General features: G+C 36.0%; 1 protein-coding gene across 5 annotated transcripts in view; it reads right to left on the bottom strand.

Moving 5' to 3' along the window:
- Window positions 1-19,066, bottom strand: part of LOC142347877 (uncharacterized) — a 135,380-nt gene that overhangs the window by 35,507 nt on the left and 80,807 nt on the right. For all 5 annotated transcript variants that reach the window (XM_075399026.1, XM_075399024.1, XM_075399027.1 and 2 more), the window contains 3 exons: window positions 14,749-15,616; window positions 10,315-10,566; window positions 1,062-1,409 (listed from right to left, as the gene is read on the bottom strand). In XM_075399026.1, coding sequence (XP_075255141.1) covers window positions 1,062-1,409; window positions 10,315-10,566; window positions 14,749-15,616 — 1,468 coding nt within the window. The remainder of the gene's footprint in view (window positions 1-1,061; window positions 1,410-10,314; window positions 10,567-14,748; window positions 15,617-19,066) is intronic.

Below are 19,066 nucleotides of genomic sequence, written 5' to 3'. Positions count from 1 at the left end.
AATAGGCCTAATAATGTTGGAGCTACATATTTTAACATCCGAAACATTGGTTATTTCTGGCCAGGTTGAGGTTCCATCCGGATGTGACCTCTGATCAGACCAAAGTAACCTCTGACTAGACCATCCCAAACCAAAGTGTCCACGGATCAGACTGAAGTGTGCTTGAAACATCGTGTGTGCTCAGAGTGCGCTCGAAGTTATCTCTGATCAGACCTCGCCAGACGCAAATGACTTCCGATCATACCGAATATAGACATTTGTCCAGAAGATTGTGCGCTCAAAATTACTTTTGATCAGACTATTGTGCGCTCGAAAATTGAATCACTCCTGATCAGAAAAATGTCAGCTCGAAATCTCCTCTGATCAGACACAATTGCGCTCAAAATAGTCTGATCAGTGAATGGTTTTCAGTATGAATGAATCTCTTTAATTTTGCAATAATATATTCATTTCACAGAAATTTGTGTTTGCAATATTAAAATCATCTAAGGGAAAGCCAGTTTTAAAAGTATTGCTAATAAAAATAAAACACAATTGTTAAGAAAAAAATTTATTTAGTATACCATTAGAGCGAATATCTTACTCAAATTATGAACTTAGACAGCTTTCCTTACGAAAAGTCGTGGTCTACAGCAATTCGAAATTTCCTCAAAGGGGGACTGGCTATCTGCTGGACCCTTTTCGTTCTGATCAAAGCCATCAGAATCTTAATGTTTCTCTAATCAGAATGCTGCTTTTTTGTTGCCTCTTGACAGAGCCAACATCTCCCAGTAAAAAAAATCCAAAAAAATCAAAACGAAATAAAATGCGCTCGAATTTGTCTCTGATCAAACCCAATTCGGCTCGAGATCTTGATCAGACTAATGTGCGCTTAAATCCGCCTCTGGTCAGACCATACCGAACTCTGATCATACTATTGTGCGCTCGAACCAAATCAGACCCTGTAATTTTGGTCTGGAAACACACCGTATGCGTTCGACTTGGATTTCCGTCTGGCTCCTCAACCTGGATGGTACTCAACTTAAACAATTTAACGTTATTATTTTTTTTAAAGTACCGACCACCATTCGATCCCGATTTTGAAGATGCAGCTGCTGTGGTTTTATTGGAAGATGACGATGACTTTGATTTTTCCGGTGACACCTTTTGGGACCCTGTCACAAAGCTTCTTGTCTCAGAAATTACAGAAACTTCAGCCTGGGGAACATAATATCGATCAACCTCAGTAGGCACGGCACTATTGTCCTGATTAGGGTTAAAATCCTCCGCTTTCTGTGATTTTTTGTTGATATCAGGAGCGGATTGTTGCCCTGTATGGGTTGGAGTCTTTGTGGGGGGCTTATTGCTGCTACGTTTGACTGTTGTGGCGGTGCTAGGATCCTGTCGCGTTGGAGCTTGAACTGTACTGGCTGTAAAAAAATGACTCGATATAAACACATTTGGTACCCATATTGAGATCATTTATGGTTCATTAAAAATTAATGGTTATGAACTTGCAATGTCTTCCACGGTTGCGGAAAAAACCCTCGGAACAAAACCCCCACTTCATTTTAGATAGGAAACAAATCCCCACGGAAAATAACCCCCACGGAAATAAACCCCACTTTACTATTAAAGAGCTGCGCATTTAGAGCATTTGGCCATGCCTCGCACTCGCAGGCTATGGCCATGCCTCAGCGGCCCGTGGGACTTAATATGAAACTATCACAACCGAACAAATTGTTACGACCGGTTGATGTAACGGATAATTGGTAGATGAAAAAAAACATGCGATAAAAATATTGTTTTAATTTCGATTCCAATAACTCAAAACTATGAGATCAATTATTTTGTGATACACTTCGACAGCAACTTATCTCTTCCGCAGAAATGGCAGCAAAATTTAATAAAAAGGTTCTGAGAATCAAGCCAGTATGTGCTATACAAAATCCATTTCACGAACGTTTCCAGAAGTTAAATGTGGCTTGGCACTAAGATTACTCAACTGTGACAATTCAACCAACTGAGCAAACCCTCATTATATCTCTATGTAAAGCCTATTAAATTGGCATTAAAGTCACATTGCCCGTCAAAAATACGATTCAAGGCATTAGGTGCCGCCAAAACATCCTTCCCAAAGTTGTTCTTACAGACAAAAAAATTACATACAATTTTTCTGGAATATGATCAACAAACTGCGCGTTGAGTTACAGCTTCAATTGGACGTCCAACAATTACTTCAACGATTGGTTTGAAAATGGACAAATTGAACAAAATCAATCTTTCTTTGTGTAAATCCCCTTGTAATCAAGGCGGGACTTTTCAAGGCAGGATTGATGTAGTTGCTACTGATCTAATGTAGAACATGCAACATCAAAGTTTCTGATTTGGATTTCTTCCTAAAGTTTCCTCCCTTTCATGCGACAAAAAAGTTCTCTCAATTTAACTCTCGACCTCAATATACACACTAAAATTCCATTGTTCTATTGTGTACACAAAACATTTCCAGATATGACTTCCTTTGTGGCTACTTCCTTTTGTGCTTGAGACCAAAGATTCAGGCTTTGGTCTCAAGCACAAAAAATCATTGTCTTGACAAACTTCAGTTTTCCAAATTTCATATTTCAATGCAAAGTTTTTTCATTTTTTCTTTTAGATTTTTAATGATAATTATTGTACAGGTTACTGTGAATTATATATGAGTTGGCATGGTGGTTGAGATATTTTCATGATGTTCATACCGGGAAAACCAGTCAGAGAAAAAATTTTTGCCGCACGGAGTTGTCGTTGTTTAACTAAAATAACTAGATTATGAACTAGATGAACAATAAAAAAATTGCTCAAAGGTGCAATGATCAGACATAGTCTCGAAAATTGACTGACCACAGAAATAAATCAGGTAAATTTTAAGTCTAAAAAATTTCTCATTATAGGCTGAAGTCCAAAAAGACATTTTTGATTAGAAAGGGCGACGAAAATATCAACTGAGTTTGATCACATTCCGAAGTCCGGAATATTTTTTAAAACAAAAATGTACATGCTCACACTCAAAATTCACAAACCCAGAAAACCCGCATAAGTTTTTATTACATAATGAACAATGACAGAAGAACCATAAAAGTGTTATATAAAGACATTCTTACGTTTTGAATAGATCATACTGAGCGTCTCTTACAAAATGTTCTTTGATTCCATAATTCAACCATACCAACAATTTCATACGTTTTCAAACTCAAAATAATAAACATGCAAGACATCAACAGAATAAAAAAATTTGCTTACTATCGTCTTCTGAAGTTCTGCTAGGCACAACAATGAGGATACTGTTGCCCAGAAGATCAATCAAACAAAATAAACCAAAGGTTTTGAATTGGTGAAGCAAGCGTTATTTTTTTACTCTGCTATTTCCCCTCCTCCACTCTTTTATGCTGTTGCAAACTAGATTGACTTGAAATAAGTTAATTCACAATGGGGCTCGTAATATCAAATCTGATTCTATGGATCAGAACTTTAAGAAAAATACTTGCATATCAATGGAAAGGACAAGCTTAGAGCAATTTATATTAGTAATTTAAATAATAATAACAAAATTCACGATTCACTTCCCAAATAAACTAAATCAAAAACTCTCACAGTATGCCAACTGGTCTTTCAATTACAAACTTCCAGAGCTCACTCTCAATCTCAATCTCCTCTTTGTTTTTCACACTATCTTTTAAAGTTTATTCATACTAAACCAACTTGTGCCAAATCTCTCCTGTGTCCAAACTTCTGAAGTTCTCCCAAAAATCTCAAAATTCTGATGAAAATTCTCTGTCTCACTTCAATTTATACTCAACCAATACGCTCTTATCTTAAGCAAACAAAAATGACTTCTTAAGTAAACGTTGCCACTTATACTTGAAATCTGTCACATTCTGTAGGAGCGCTTTGTTTGCTATGCAAACAAATCAATATCAAATTATGCTGCGTCATTCAACTTCTACCAACCATTGTTCAACTTTCTCCTCATCTTAAGTACACGACCTTTCGACTCTTATGTAAACAAACCCACATACATTCATCTCATATATGCACTTGACATGTCAATCAGTGTTTGCTTAGTAAACATTGAACGTTGCTCTGAAAAGTTCTTATTCATTTAATTCCGCTATAAAATTAGCTAGATGCAACCAATCCTTGTAAAACATCATGTGTTGAACAAATAACTAAAGCCAACCCTAAACCAAAGACCAATTGTATTTTTCAATCTTGAAACCATTTCATGCAAGTCCCTTTAATTGTACATTCCGATGAGACCAATTTGCAAACCTTAATTAGCCTTATATCATACTAAAACAGGCTTTTTTTCGTTTGAAATATCAAAAACCTTCAAATCAGCCTACTTCTTGTGTTAATAGCTCGGAGTTGGGTGGTCGGATTGACCCAAAAGTCATAACAACTTGAGAGGACCAGAAAACTTGGTAAGCGTCCGCTGAATATAACTTCAAGAGATGCATGGCACCAAGTTTTGCTACCCCCTATCTTTTTCACTTCAAAATAGCACATTCGTTTACTTAAAGCACGCAAAACCAGATCATCTTAATTCATTTCACACTTAGTTACTTTCATTTGAACCTTCTTTTAAAATTTAGATTTTATGGACAGCAGAAAAATTTTTGAAGTTTTGCTTTTTTTGAAAAATCAAAATGGAATTTTAATTTACTTCAATTTGAAATCCCAATTCTGTTCAAAGTATCTTGTTCACTTCAAGTGTTCGTTCTCTAGTTTACTTCTAAATTTAAATCTCTCATTTCAAATTTGGTCTCTCATAAGCTTTTGTTCATTAATTTGTTCGTTTAAGGTATAACACTCAACTTGCCTCTCTGGTGCCTTCGAAACAATAACCCTTTAAAAAAGAACCCATGTTTCAAACAACTAATCAAATTTTCTATGTTGACTTAAATTACTTAACTCGCAATATCTGGTTATGACCTTTTCCGGCGTTCTACGCTCCTCCCTTCTAGATTATCATTCCCCCGAATAATTGCAAGTCGTTCTCCTATGACCCAATTAACTTACTGCTACGTGATTTAACAATAGTTGACCTAGTGAATTGAACCACTGAGGTTTAGCTCCGGTTTAATATAAACTAACTGCACCAAAGATTGTCTAGAAACCTTTAAATCATAAAAAATAATCGTATTTTTATGTGATTTTGAAACCAGCTTAACAACCAAAGCAAAATTTTGATCAAACTCTATTGATGTGATCGTACAATTTCTCGCGATCCTCACCACCATTAGAGGAAAAACAAATTCTCCTTACCACCAATGGCAAACCTACTTATGTAATTATACACATGTTTTCCTAACCATTTTTAATTTTTTTTCTTACGGCTATAGTGTTTGATCAACTTGTCCTAACAAACCAAATTAAAATAATGTAGCCAAAAATTTAGTTAGAAGGACCTGAATAACTTAGTTGTCAACGTCCCTCTCATCATACACTCTTCGTGCACCTGTGCATGAAAACCTACTTCCTCTGATGCTTGAATGGATTGAAAACCTTCCACCTCTTTTTCAACTGTAGCTGCCATTTCATCTGTAATCCTGCCATAACTGCTGTTTGGATCATTCCAAAGGACTCCACATCCCTTTTCGGCTAAACGATTGGTTCTCCAGCAACAGCCTTGCAATTTCAGGAAATCGCGAAGCAATCCGTCTCTCCAATTTCTGCTCAACTTCAGCCTCCTAGGCTGTTAATCATCATGAACCCAACTTTGCAACACTGTATTTTGACGTTTGATCAAATTTCCCTGTGTTGTTAATTCCAACACTTCTCCTTGATGCTCATCCGTTGGTTTGGTCGAAACACTATCATTAAGCTGACTTTCATTCAATTGCGATTGCAGCCATTCCTCCAGCTCCTTTCCCAACAGTGCAAAATTACATCGGTCAACTGCTGCTTTTTTCGGTTGGATCCTTTTTTGTTTCAATACCAACTGCTGATAAACTCCTCCTGAACTTTTTCAATTCTCCAAAGTGTCCATAGTGCACTCAGTTGTACACATTCGTGTCTCATCAGCCACGTGTGTTGCATTGCAGAACTTCCTGTCTTTAACTTCATCAAGCCCCAGGCTCTCAACATATCGTTTCTGCTAGCTTTGACACCACTGCCAAAACTGCTCGCTATTGCTGTTACACTGTCGCAAGCTACTGAGTTCAAACTTGCGGCAAAACTTGTCTCACTTCTCGCATCGTCGACAGCAAGTTCCTCTACATCCGAGAAATCTGTATCCGAAATATATTCAAACAAATACTCATCATCAGACCGTTCATCGCTTAGATCATCAGATTCTGGTGACAGTACAAAATCCATTCCGGTTGCATGATTTTAATCTGGTCCACAAGACTCAATTCTCCGCTCCACGATTTCTTCTTCTCTCGAAAATTTTCTAAAGCCACTGTTTTTATATTCGCTTAGCGTTGCTCTATAAATTTCCTGATTCATTTGACCACAAAAATTCTTCCATGTTCCTCAGTTCCAGTTCGCACTTCATCGCCGTGACCCGGAATTCTTATTCTACTACTCTCAGCAATTCTTCTATCTTCCACTTTTCCAAAGAGTTATTTGATAAAAAGGCTTTTTCTTGATACACCACAGCTAGACCCAACGCCAAACCCTTCAGAACTTTTTTCGGGTTGCCCAAATTTATCCATTAAGGAAGTGTCAACGCTTCTAATTGAATCAAACACCTGCCTTTCGCGTTCTCTCATCCAAAGTATCACTGGTATCAATGATTTTTGCCCTACCTCCCGCTTTCCCTCTAACAAACAATTTGTAGCTTCGCTCATAAAAAAGTGGATTGTCAGACAATCGCATGTCAATCTGATACAGCGTCTTGGTCAGTGTCCATGCTTGTTTCCTTGGATTTGACCGCCAATAACCTCCTGTTAAATCACTTACTGCATTCGAAGCCCACACAAAGATATTTGTAGCCAATCACTTCATCATCTCTTCTTCCGTCCATCCCAGCTTCAAGCCAGTGCTCAAAAAATGTTAAAACCAAACTTCCCAATTTTGTAGCCTAGTGAAAGAAAACCCTTCCCCAATTGATAACCTAACGTAATCAAAAAATTGGCAACGGAAAAGTAGGTCAAATTTTGGTGCGCTCTCAGCAGTTTCTCCGACAAAAACCGTTGCACGCTCTCTAAATAATCAGAAAATAATCTACAGCAAAAAGTAACGCAGAAACACCCAGGAGCGCCACTGTTTTGTTTTGAATTTCTGCTAGGATCAACAGTAAGGGGATTCTGTTGCTCAGAAGATCGAAAAAATAAATTAAACTAAAGGTTTTGAATTGGTGAAGCAAGCGGTACTTTGTTACTCTGCATTTTCCCCTCCTCCACTCTTGTATGCTGTTGCAAATTATTTTGACTTGAAATAAGTTAATTCACAATGGGGCTCGTAATATCAAGTCTGATTATATGGATAACAACTTTAAGAAAAAGACTTGCACATCAATTGAAAAGACAAACTTAGAGCAATTTATATTAGTAATTAAAATATTAATAAAAACAAAATTCACGGTTCACTTCCCAAATGAACTAAATCAAAAAATCTCACAGTATGCCAACTGGTCTTGCAATTACAAACTTCCAGAGCTCAGTCTCAATCTCAATCTCTTCTTTGTTTTTTACACAATCTTTTAAAGTTTAGTGATACCAAACCAACTGCTTCTTCTCACTAGTGCCAAAATCTCTCCTGTGTCCAAACTTCTGAAGTCCTCCCAAAAATCTCCAAAGTCTGATGGAACGTATCTGTGTCACTTCAATTTATACTCAACCAATACGCTCTTATTTTAATCAAACAAAACATGATTTCTTAAGTAAACGTTGCCACTTATACTTGAAATCTCTCACATTCTGTAAGAGGGCATTGTTTGCTATGCAAACAAATCAATATCAAATTATGCTCGGTCATTCAACTGCTACCAGTCATTGTTCAATTTTCCCCTTATCTTAAGTACACGGCCTTTAGACTTTTATGTGAACAAACTCACATCCATTCATCTCATATAAGCACTTGACATGTCTTTCAGTGTTTGCTTTGTGAACATTGAACGTTGCTCTGGAAAGGTCTTATTCCTCTATTTCCGCTATAGAATTAACTAGCTACAATCAATCCCTGTAAAACTTCATGTGTTGAATATATTTTTAAAATCAACCCTAAATCAAAGACCAATTGTAGTTTCCAATTTTGAAACCATTTTACGCAAGTCCCTGTAATTGTACATGCCGACGAGACCAAATTTCCTAAAAACCTGAAAGTTTGACCTCTAGAGGTCATCCAAAAGTCACCCGTCTGAAATGAGTGTTCAAGTTGATAAAACTAAATTATATCATGGAAAGTCCTTTCATAGTTGCACCTACCCGACAATTTTATCTCCTAACTCCTAATAAAACACGAGCAATGGCCGCGCACTTCGACCTCCCGGATGAACCCAAATTGCAGAATACAATAACTTGAGAAGTAGTGGTCAAAACGTCTTCGGATAAAAATTTCTACTAAAAATAGGGTGCCACCAACCTACCTAATCAGTTTCGTCACTCGGCTGCTCAGAAAAGCCAATTTTTGGTTTTCGGCACTCGTTTTATCCCGAAGCACCAACTTCCGGTCGCACCCGGAAGATAATAGTTGCACCAATAGAAATCCCTTGAAAAGTTACACTAAACTGCTACCAATACTCCACGGGCAATTCAAATTTTGCGTCCGGCAGCACTGGCGTGCGGTAGTTTGGTGGGGGCTGATCTGGGGTCACCTCTGACCTCGAAATTGGATTCTTCGTGCCCAAATTAGTCTATCACCCAATTGTCAGGTCAATCCGACTTCACATTTTGGAGAAATTAATATTTCAGTTTAAGTGCTAAGTCTCTTCCAGCAAAAAACACCTATTTACCGCAGAATACCCAAAAAGTTATTCTAACCCTTTTCAAAAATAATCTCATACATTACTCTAGATTTAATACCCCTTGCAGCCCTTAATTTGCCTTATATCATACTCAAACAGTCAATTTTCCATTCAAAATATCGAAAACCTTTAAATCACCCTACTCCCGGTGTTAATAGCTCGGGGTTGGTTGGTCGGATTTGCCCAAAATGTATACCAGCCTGAGAGGACTATTGGTTGTACCCGACATTAAAGTTTGGTAAATGTCCGCTAAATATAACTTCAAAAGATGCATGGCACCAAGTTCTGCTACCCCCTTATCTTTGTCACTTCAAAAGCACAAATGCTTACTTAAAACTCACAGAACGTGATCATCCTAATTTATTTCACACTTAGTTACTTTATTCTGAACCTTTTTTTTAAAAGTTTAGATCAAATGGACAGCAGAAAAAATTTTGAAGTGCATTTTTTGCAAGTTCAAAATGGATCTTTTATTTACTTCAAATCGAAATTCCAATTCTGTTCAAAGTATCTTGTTCACTTCAAACGTTCGCTCTCTAGTTTACTTCTAGATTTAAATCTATCATTTCAGCACTGGCATGATGCACAAAGACAACTTTGCTAAGTAAACGAAGTATATCGACAGCTCAATAAGCATTTGTTCATTATTTTTTTTGTTTAAGATATATCACTCAACTCTCCTCTCTGGCGCCTTCGAAACAATAATCCTTTAAGAAAGAACGCTTATTTCAAACACCTAATTAACTTGTCTAAATTGCCCTGATTTACTTTACTCGCAATATCGGGTTATGACATTTTCCTGCGTTTTACACTTACGCGTAGAACCAAATGCTACAAAAGGAACCGAACAAAGGGAGTTTTTAAATCTTTCCTGCTCTCTTACTAAAGGATATTTTCAAATAGTGCCGTTTTCTTAGTTAGGAAACTTGAAACATAACCGACTAACGTCGTGCAAATTGCTCTCAAACAACCAGCGAGTGGTTGGATTCGGAGGCACCCAGCTGGGGCTTAGAGATGCTGGCATGGGGGAGGGGGGAGGAGGGAGTTGAGAGGGCTGGACGATAGGGGGTCCAAACCAGGTGCCAGGTGCAGGAGGGTGAGCTGGGGGCATGTTGGGGGGGTGTAAAACATTTAAGATTAAGAAACGCCCTTCACACCATAAAATTGTCTCCTCGAAACAGTTTCGTTGAATCACATTCTTAGAGACTGTTGAGGCGTAAGACTCTAAGAGAACCTAAAGTCCTCCAGACGCTACTTCTTTATCCCGATTTGGTCGAAAAGTCAAATGGATCAGACGAAAAATCGGACTAATATAATTGCTACGAACTTCTTTTCAGAACAATTAAAATAAACTTATGGCGTAAATTTAAAGGTGGGGGTACCTTTTGTGTCCATTTCCCACTGCACTGTTTTTCCATATCCATCGTCCACTTCGTTCTCTCCACTCATAATTGTGTAGTCTCCGGCCTCCTCTTCTCCGAGTTCATCAGCTGCTCTCTGTTTTGAGTCAAGAGGTCTGTTCTGACTCCGGTCTGACGATTCAGTGGCCGAGGTTCCCTTGCTCTTGCTCAAAGTGAAAGTCGTCTCTCCAACATCCTCATCATTATCTGATGCGTCATTTTGTTTGGGTGTACCTATACATTGGTATGTTTTATTAATATGTCATTCGTAAAATTTAACCCCGGGTTACAAACATTAATTTGTGTTCAAAAAATTATCATTTGGTTCTCATAGTTACAATCAAGATCCATAAAAGTTGATGGGACTAAAAATGTGCCCCATAAAATAAATTTATCAGCTAAACAGGAACCAAAATTTGTATTCTGTTTTTTTTTTGTTTGCATCGAATGAAAATTTCAAGATAATTTTGTCTAATTTCTGCGTTGGTCGGAGTTCTAACCTACGCATTGGTTTCTAACCTACGCAAATTCAGACTCATTTTTTATTTCAAACTACATCTCTAACTCTCGGAATTCGCTAAATCTCGTTCCATTAAGGCACCTATTACTTGACTTCGGTGTTCCTAAATTATTTATATTGAACAAATCCTTGTTCGTAACTAAATATTGCCTGGCAATGACGCGAATATCTAATCAAAATTATCTTGTAACACTCCTGAGATTTAAATAGCGCGATAAGGTTTGCAGAAATAATGGTTGATTCGTAAATACAAGTTATGAAATTCCCAAAAAGTTCAAATTACTCAAACGAAATTTTCCTGGGATACGCCAAAGAGGGATGATTACAAACTTCGAAGAGCCAAATGATTGTTCTGACCCCACTTTAATGAGAGGGAGGAACAATATACTCAAATGGGTTTTTTTGTTCAGTCAACTTTGGCAGATCGATATATTCAACGTAAAGTTGTGAGTAGTATTATTAGAAAGCCCATCCAGCGTAGTATATATAATTATCTTTTTTGTATTTTCCGCTAAGTTATCGAAGTTTACTGTATTGTGAATTTTTGACTAATTTTCGTTGTTTTTGTTCACAATTTCCGTGTTTTTACGCATTTTCAGGCCATTTTCAACAAAAAAAACATGAAATTATTCATGATAGTTTTCTTGGTTTTCTTTCAAAATATAGAATGGTGTTCTTGAACTGCTTAATCTAAAATTTTGTTGGTATTTTTTAAAATTTTTCAAAGTTTTGTCTTTTTTCATCAAGAATAGTAGGAAATAATATTATATGATCCATTTAGCTTCAGTTTGCCAGAAGTAGAGACCTAAAAACCGCTAAATTAGACTTTTTAAACTTCAAATTAGCGCTTATTTTCTTTCCGCTTCTTATAAGAGTGTTCCTGGATTAAACTGTCAACCCTTTTTCGAAAATTTAACTTGAAATATTTTCAAATGCTTATTTTATTTTAGGTATATTGAAATATTTCGTTTGCCAAATTATCTATTTCACAAATAATGGAGAATTTAGATGTTTTAGTTGCACACAAAGCTATATCATGACTAGTTTTGGTCTCTTCGTGGACTTACAAAAAAAATTTTTCGGACTGTATTGCGGCGCGATCTTCTTTTCAAAAAATTTTTTGCGATTTTTGTTTGTTAATTTTCAACGAAAATGATTTTAGTTCAAACATCCACCAAATCAAGGTCCATTTGTTAAAAAAAGGGCCCATAAAAATTATCATAGCTTTTGAATTTGTCAAAGCCATAGGAATAGCATTCTTATGGCTTTGACAAATTGTTTTTATAAGCTTAACTTGAATTTTTGTATTTTACCTCTACTCGCAGTTTTATGGCTTATTTTACTTATCAGAAAATTCAATTGACGTCTGTAATTGCTATAAGTAAAACTATATCGAGCTTTAGTTGATATGAGGGTCGCTTTTGTGCATATGTCTTTTTACAAATCAGTGAAATTTTGAATTAAACATCCTTCAAATCATAATTTTGTCGACTTGTAGCTAAGTCTCAGCAAAAAATGCTCATTCTTTTTTCATGTGAAATTAATTTTAGTCCATAATAGATTCGTTTTACCTTATAGTTTCTCGTCTCAGGTACAACGAGTTTTCAAAAAAAGTGATTTTTACATATTTGCCCATTTTTGAGGTTCATCTTTGTTTGCATGATAGATAATCACAATAATGACATGTCCAATAGACTTCTAAATAATGCCTAATGGAGCATCTTTTACATAGTGGTGGATATCTCAAGTTTTCGACTGCTGCAGCACCGTGCTCTCGCCAAAATTGTTACATTTTTTATGACTTTTTATGACCTTTTAAATTTTACCTGTGTTTGTTCGTTTTTTCGTGCTCGTTCAAAATAATCTAGATTATAGAAGACCAAAACGGCTTCCTTTGATTATATAATTGAGCCAAATCAAAGATTTTAAATTAAAGATAATGATGTTAAAAACTTTTAGATAAAATTTCAAAAAACAAGAGATTTTGTATATTGGGTCTTTTTTATCTCGATTTTGTCATCTCCTAGAGTAGTGTCCTTTTTGATAGCTATCGCTGAATTGTTGCAGAACCATACAGTATTTGGTCTCTTAGTTGGAGATATCTCTTGAGCGATATCTTAGACAATGTTTTCATAAAAAGTGTTTATGATTTTTCTATTCTGATAATCTTTTACAAAAAGCACCTATTGATAATAAAAGCATAGCCGGCAGATTGCCAGAAAATATCCGTAACAGAAGCTTGTGGCTTCCATGAAATGACACAAATAAAAAAAAAGATAGACAGGTTGACCAACAGTCCTTTAATAGACCACTACACTTTTTGGGTTATATTCGGACTGTCAATTTTATGACACATACGGTCTATAAAAAAGCCCTAAAAGTGCGTTTTCCAAAACTCAAGACTAATAATCAAGAATTAGGGTAAGTCACCCAATGAGTGAGTATAACAAGTATGAGTGAGGTAAGTCACGCAATTGACTTAAAAGCATAAATGACGTCACGAACTCAAATTTCAACTGCAAAGCAGTAGAAGTCAATGAAGTCATTGAAAAAGTAAATTCCAAGAAGTCAGGTCGTAAGAATCATCGATGGAGACGACGAATTAAAAAAACATTGAAGGACAAGTCCTGACGTACAATTCAAAAAATTTTCTTTGACTGGACAAACAATTAGACCAAGAACAGACTATGAGTGAACTGGGGAAACCATTTCTAAAAAAATCAGTTGAGAAAATGAAAAAAACAGAAAATCAATGTCAAACTGCCGCATGTGAACAAAAAACCATAAGCGAGAAATAGAAATTTGGTTCAAGCAAAAAACTAGGTCTAGAATGAACTATCATTGGATTGGGAAGACCGCGTACAAAAAAATCCGAACCAAAAAATAAAAAAAACAGTAAAAATCAGAGTGAAATTGCCGCATGTTAACAAAAAACCACTAGCGAGAAAGCGAATTTTTGTTCAAACACCGTTTTCTCACTCTACCTCAAATTTTGAGCGAAAAAAATTCACGCCGCAAAACCACTCGCTTTTTCGCTCCATTTCCTGTTTTGGTGTGACCAAAATCACTACTCAAATTTGACTTCAAAAGTCATGAAAATGTGTGAACAGATCTTAAAAAAAAGACAGCGCCCCAATACAATTCAAATTCTTTGAACTGTAAAAAAACAGGATGTCGCCAATAATAGCCGCTACCGCTTCGCGGCTATTAAAAAGACCCAAGTGAAGAATTTTACTTCTTTCAGTTATAGATTTAGTGGCTTCAAAGCAGTGGTCTCGTGAAATTATTGAGTTCTGCTCATCTTTGTTTTTTGCAGATGATTTAGTCTCTCCAATAACAAGCTCAATTTGGTTTCCCAAAGAGTTACAACTTAATCTGTATTTGTTTTTATTTAATGTTTAGCGTATGATTTTCAGGAGTTTTGAAAAAATTCGTTTTTAAAAAATCAAGAGTTATCTTGCAAGAGCATTCGGTTTCGGGTACGGTGGGTGTAATGGTTAGCCGACCAGATTTGCACGAAACCAGCACTGATCCAATAGGATAGTAGTTGCTTCTCTTGACAACTTAGATGTGTCTCCTTGTCAGACTAACACATGGATCGGGGTTGGTTCCAACAAATTGTACGTTGGTTTGATCTACAGGTTCTTTTTGGTGATGTGGAGATATTTTTGAATGAGCCAATATTTCAATATTTTTAATCAGATGTTTTTTAAGTAAGAGCAACCATAAGATCGCAACAGATAATGACAAAAGTATTTTTTCAACACTTTTTCAACTCCATTATGGGGCACTATTAACAAGGGTCCAGCGTTGGTGTGCCAACTCATCTATGGTTAGGATGACAGATTGCTGCTTCTAAGGAAGAGTCATATAATTAAGTATTTCAAACATAATACCAGTGCTTTTGCTCTGTGAATCAAGACTTCTACTGCCACTGCGGCTTCCAGTTTTATTTTTACTTCCCGGTCCCATTTTCTTCTCAAGAGCTTCCTGTTTGTCTGCCAAGTCGTCCAAATCTTTTTTCCCCATTTTTTCCGATGAGTTGGGTTCTTCTTTAGCACCATATTTAATATTATCAAATGGATTTTCAGCCGGGTTTCCGTATGATGGTTTGACATCTGATTTCATGGGTTTTCCCTGATGATTAGACCCGGATCTGTGAGGTCCTTCAGATCTTTTGGAGCCTTCAGAGCGCCCACTAGATTTGGAATGATGACTGGATCCCGAACGTCGCCCGGAACCAGAACGTCGGGATCCTCTAGACTGAATCCCTGAACTTCTCGTACCTGAGAATTGACGACTATGGCTTCTGGATCCAGAACTTTGCCTTAGCCTGGGATAATTTGTTTTTTCCTCATTCGATTCCACGTCCTCATAGAGAAGTGAGTCATCGTCCTTCAACTTTTTAGATGAACCAGAATTGGCATCCTTAAAACCGACTCGTCTATCTTGGCGATCTTCCCCTTCCTCAGGAATTGGTGAGGTTGCTGAATCAGTTGTCGGACGTGAACCTCGTTTCTCCTCGGCCGATCGAGCAGTTTTAACCTGTATTGGAGACGTTGCGCGGTCTTGTGTTCTTTCATAGTGCGATTCAGCTTCGCTTCTCGTTTCGGGATTTCCTTCGTGTCTTGTGTGGGATAGATAGATGCGATGGTGGCGGGTTTCATCCGATTCTCCTGAGACTCTGGTCCGATCATCTTCGTATGAGAAATGGCTTCTATCATCTTCATTGTTTTTCAGAGACAGTCTAGTGTCTTGAGTGGCCTAGAAGGGAAAATGAATTCCTCCAAATTCTGAGTAAAGACACAACTGTAGTTAAAATTTGTTTATTAGAGCGGAGATTTGTTTTGCAAGCTGAAACTTGTAAAATTTTTGCCATATGTTGTTAATGTTGTTCAATTCAACAAAAAATTTTCGAAAGATAAGTCGATAAATTTTCGAAAAGATAAACATCGTCTTAACAGATCGATATTTTGTAAACCGATATATTGTTGTTCGTTATGTTTTCATTCATAGTAGACAAATTTCAGTTACTTCATGTTGCACAAATTGAAAATGAGGAACTGATGTTCATTTTAAAAAATCATTTGCAAAAAATCACTCGCATTTCTCAAAATTTATTTATTCTGACTGCTCCCTACTGATCAATTGGATTCAATCAAACATCAGGATTAAAAAGGAAATAATACAAGTTTGTGAGTCGAAAGAAAATTTCATGGGCTAAAACAATCAAAAACTAGTATAATTGTGCCCACCCACTTGTGTGTGTGTGTGTGTGTGTGTGTTTGTGTGTGTGTGTGTGGGGGGGGGGGGGGGACTATATACTCAAACGGTTTTTTTCCGTCAATTTTGGCCGATCGATTTATTGATCATAGAGTTGCACATGGTATAATTAAAAACCTCGTCCATCTTAGAACATGGACTTAAAGAGATTTTTTCGACTTTCGTTTTTACAGGGAGTTATCGAGGTATAAAATTTTGTGAATAGTAGACGGAATTCCGTTGATTTTAGTCACAGTTTCCCTCTCTTTTTGAACAAACTATCGTCAATTTTAAAAAAGTGTTGAAATAGGGAACAACAACGATAATCGTTTTACTAAAGGATAGATGATGCTGGCCGATTGGTCTTATCCGAGACTTTTGATTAATATTTCTGCTTAATTTTTGAATCTTAGGACTTTTTAATCAAAAATGGCCCCATATACGCTTTTTTTATAGCAATTTGTTTAAATCTGCCGGAAGCAAAGACCAAACGCCTGCTGTTACACTCCTTGAAATCTCCAAGAAACAAGTTGCACTTTCGCCTCCCATAGGAGCCTTCTGAAATTAAAAATTTCCCGATTTTTTTAAAATTATCTCAATAATTTTTCATAATGCGTCAATTATTTAGGTTTATTGAAACAATTCACGTGCTAATTGGAGCGCACAGCAAAATCAGGCCTGGTTTGCACTTATTTGTGACTCTTACATTCACTAATTAGTTGGATTAAGTTGGTGAGTGGTCTTTTTAAAACAATTTTACAATATTTTTTATGTGCATTACTGACGAACATCGTTTCAAACACAGCCCAATTACTGAAAGATCTGATTTACCACAAATTGAGTTCAATTTAGAGCATATTAAGACTTCAGAGATAAGCTCACAATTTTTCTCGATTTGGCTGTGTGTTTTCGTAATTTTCAATTGATTTACTTTTTTTGCATTCATTAGGCATTCCTTTTGCAGTCTAATGTCTTCCTATCATTAATTGTTGATAGCTAGGCAATGGTTTCAGTTGACATCTAATGTCTTTTATGACTTTGAATACAAAAGTTTTGTGAAAGTTTCAGTGAAACTTTTAAGGTTGCCATCTTCTTATCGTGTTGCTGTCCACATGCAGCTTAGTTCCAATACATAGGGGCAAAAGGGGTTTCCGATTGAGGTGCAAAAGTACTCTTTATGGTTGTTTTGCTTTTCGTTTTGTCGTTCATTTATGGTTTTGTGGCTTTTTTACAAAAAAAAAACAAAATATTTTTGCATATTTGCATATATTTGAGGTTGATACTAATTCGCTTATCAAAAAATCCCATTAAAGACTACTCCAGATTGAAAAATGCTTGGCGGAAAATTTTTAAAGATGTCAGTGAATTGCTTAGGGTTTTAACGGGTGAGAAACATTTCTCTAGCAAGATTTATTAGAATCTCTTATCGATTTTCCCATAATTGTCGTTCTCTTTGATGTCGTAGGGCAAAAGTTTGGCAGTAAAAGAATTGAATTGTTTCTATGGATTATTATAGGAATTTTTTTTATTGATTTCAGTTCTTTTTCACTAACGATTTTAATAAAGCTCAATTGGTTTTCATAAAGAAATTATATTTGTACTTCCCATTTTTTTCTCACGAACGTCAATAAATGTATTTGTCTCATTATTGACAGGGCGCATCAACTTTATCCAAACAAAAATCATGCAGTTGTTTATGTTTTACTTGATGTTTTTAGAGCTTAGAATCTTGTTTTCATTAGAATTTCGTGGGTCTTTAATACTTGTCAAAACTCGAGGTTTTATTTGTTGACTTTTCAAAAAGACCTTTTAGAAAGAAAACGCAATTAAAACCAAAGAAACTGAAGCAAGAACTCAGACCATTTTTATCAATCTAACAATTTCAATAATTTGCAAATAATTTCAAGTTTTGAGCTGCGGGTTTCCACTGTGGTTTCGTTATGTTGTTTGTAAAAATTTGAGTTCTGTCCAATTTGTTGCTTTATTTTGCCTTACTGTTCGGTGTCACGAAAAAAATGAGCACAACTGACTACTTAAACAGTTTCATGTCAATCTTTTTTGGTTTCAAGTTGAAACTTTTTGGTTTGTTTGAACTATTGTTTTTTGTTAGACAACCAACTATATGTTTTGAAAATCAATGGAAATTTTTAGCTTTGACAATTTTACCTTGTGTCTGTCATTTTTGTAGCGTGGTATGTTCAATGACACGTATCATCATCCTTCTAGTGAAATACAATCCAGTCCTTGTGATTGTGTTATCACCCAATAAAGGTTTCATTGCTTTGACTTCACAAATTTTCATAAGAACTTTAAGATTTTTCAAAAGTTACCAATTTCAGAGTTTTTTGTTTACTTGCCACATTATCACACCAATGGCGTGGCTCATTTGGCGTGGCAATTGAGTATATTTAATGTTCTTTATGAATAGTCTGTGTTGTTACCGGTTGTTACATCGCTTTCTTGTTAAACTGAATTGTTTCTTTTTTCACTTCGCAGTTTTTTGTAGTCGTCGGACATATTATGGAAAATGACAGGTGTAAATTGCATTCTATTCTATGAACCTCTTTAGTGAGCCAAATTTATTTGTTTTTGTTTTGATTGGCCTAAAATTGGCTGTTTTTACAATTAGAAGAATAATTTGGAACTTTACCCCTTTTTCCTTTTTCCTCCCTAAAAGAGTATAGGTTAATTTTTTTAATTCAGGTTTTATCTCAATTTTTTCAATCCGTTGTTATTTGTTCTCTTTTAATCATAAACATTGATTCTTGGTCGTAAATAATGTTTGCTTTTATTTGATTTTCAGGTGTGTCTTGTCCAGTACTCTCATTAATAGCAACTCTCGTCGGGGCTCTATTCCAGCCTTGTTTTTCACTTAGTTGTGCGTTGAACAATATATGAGCTTTTAAAAAAATTTCTATCTCTTCCTCATTTGGTAGAGTACTAAATCAAAAC

The sequence above is a fragment of the Convolutriloba macropyga genome, chromosome 10 (assembly GCF_964194025.1).
Source record: "Convolutriloba macropyga chromosome 10, txConMacr16.3, whole genome shotgun sequence".
NCBI classification, from domain to species: Eukaryota; Metazoa; Xenacoelomorpha; order Acoela; family Convolutidae; genus Convolutriloba; species Convolutriloba macropyga.
This window is presented reverse-complemented; position numbering and strand designations above follow the sequence as displayed.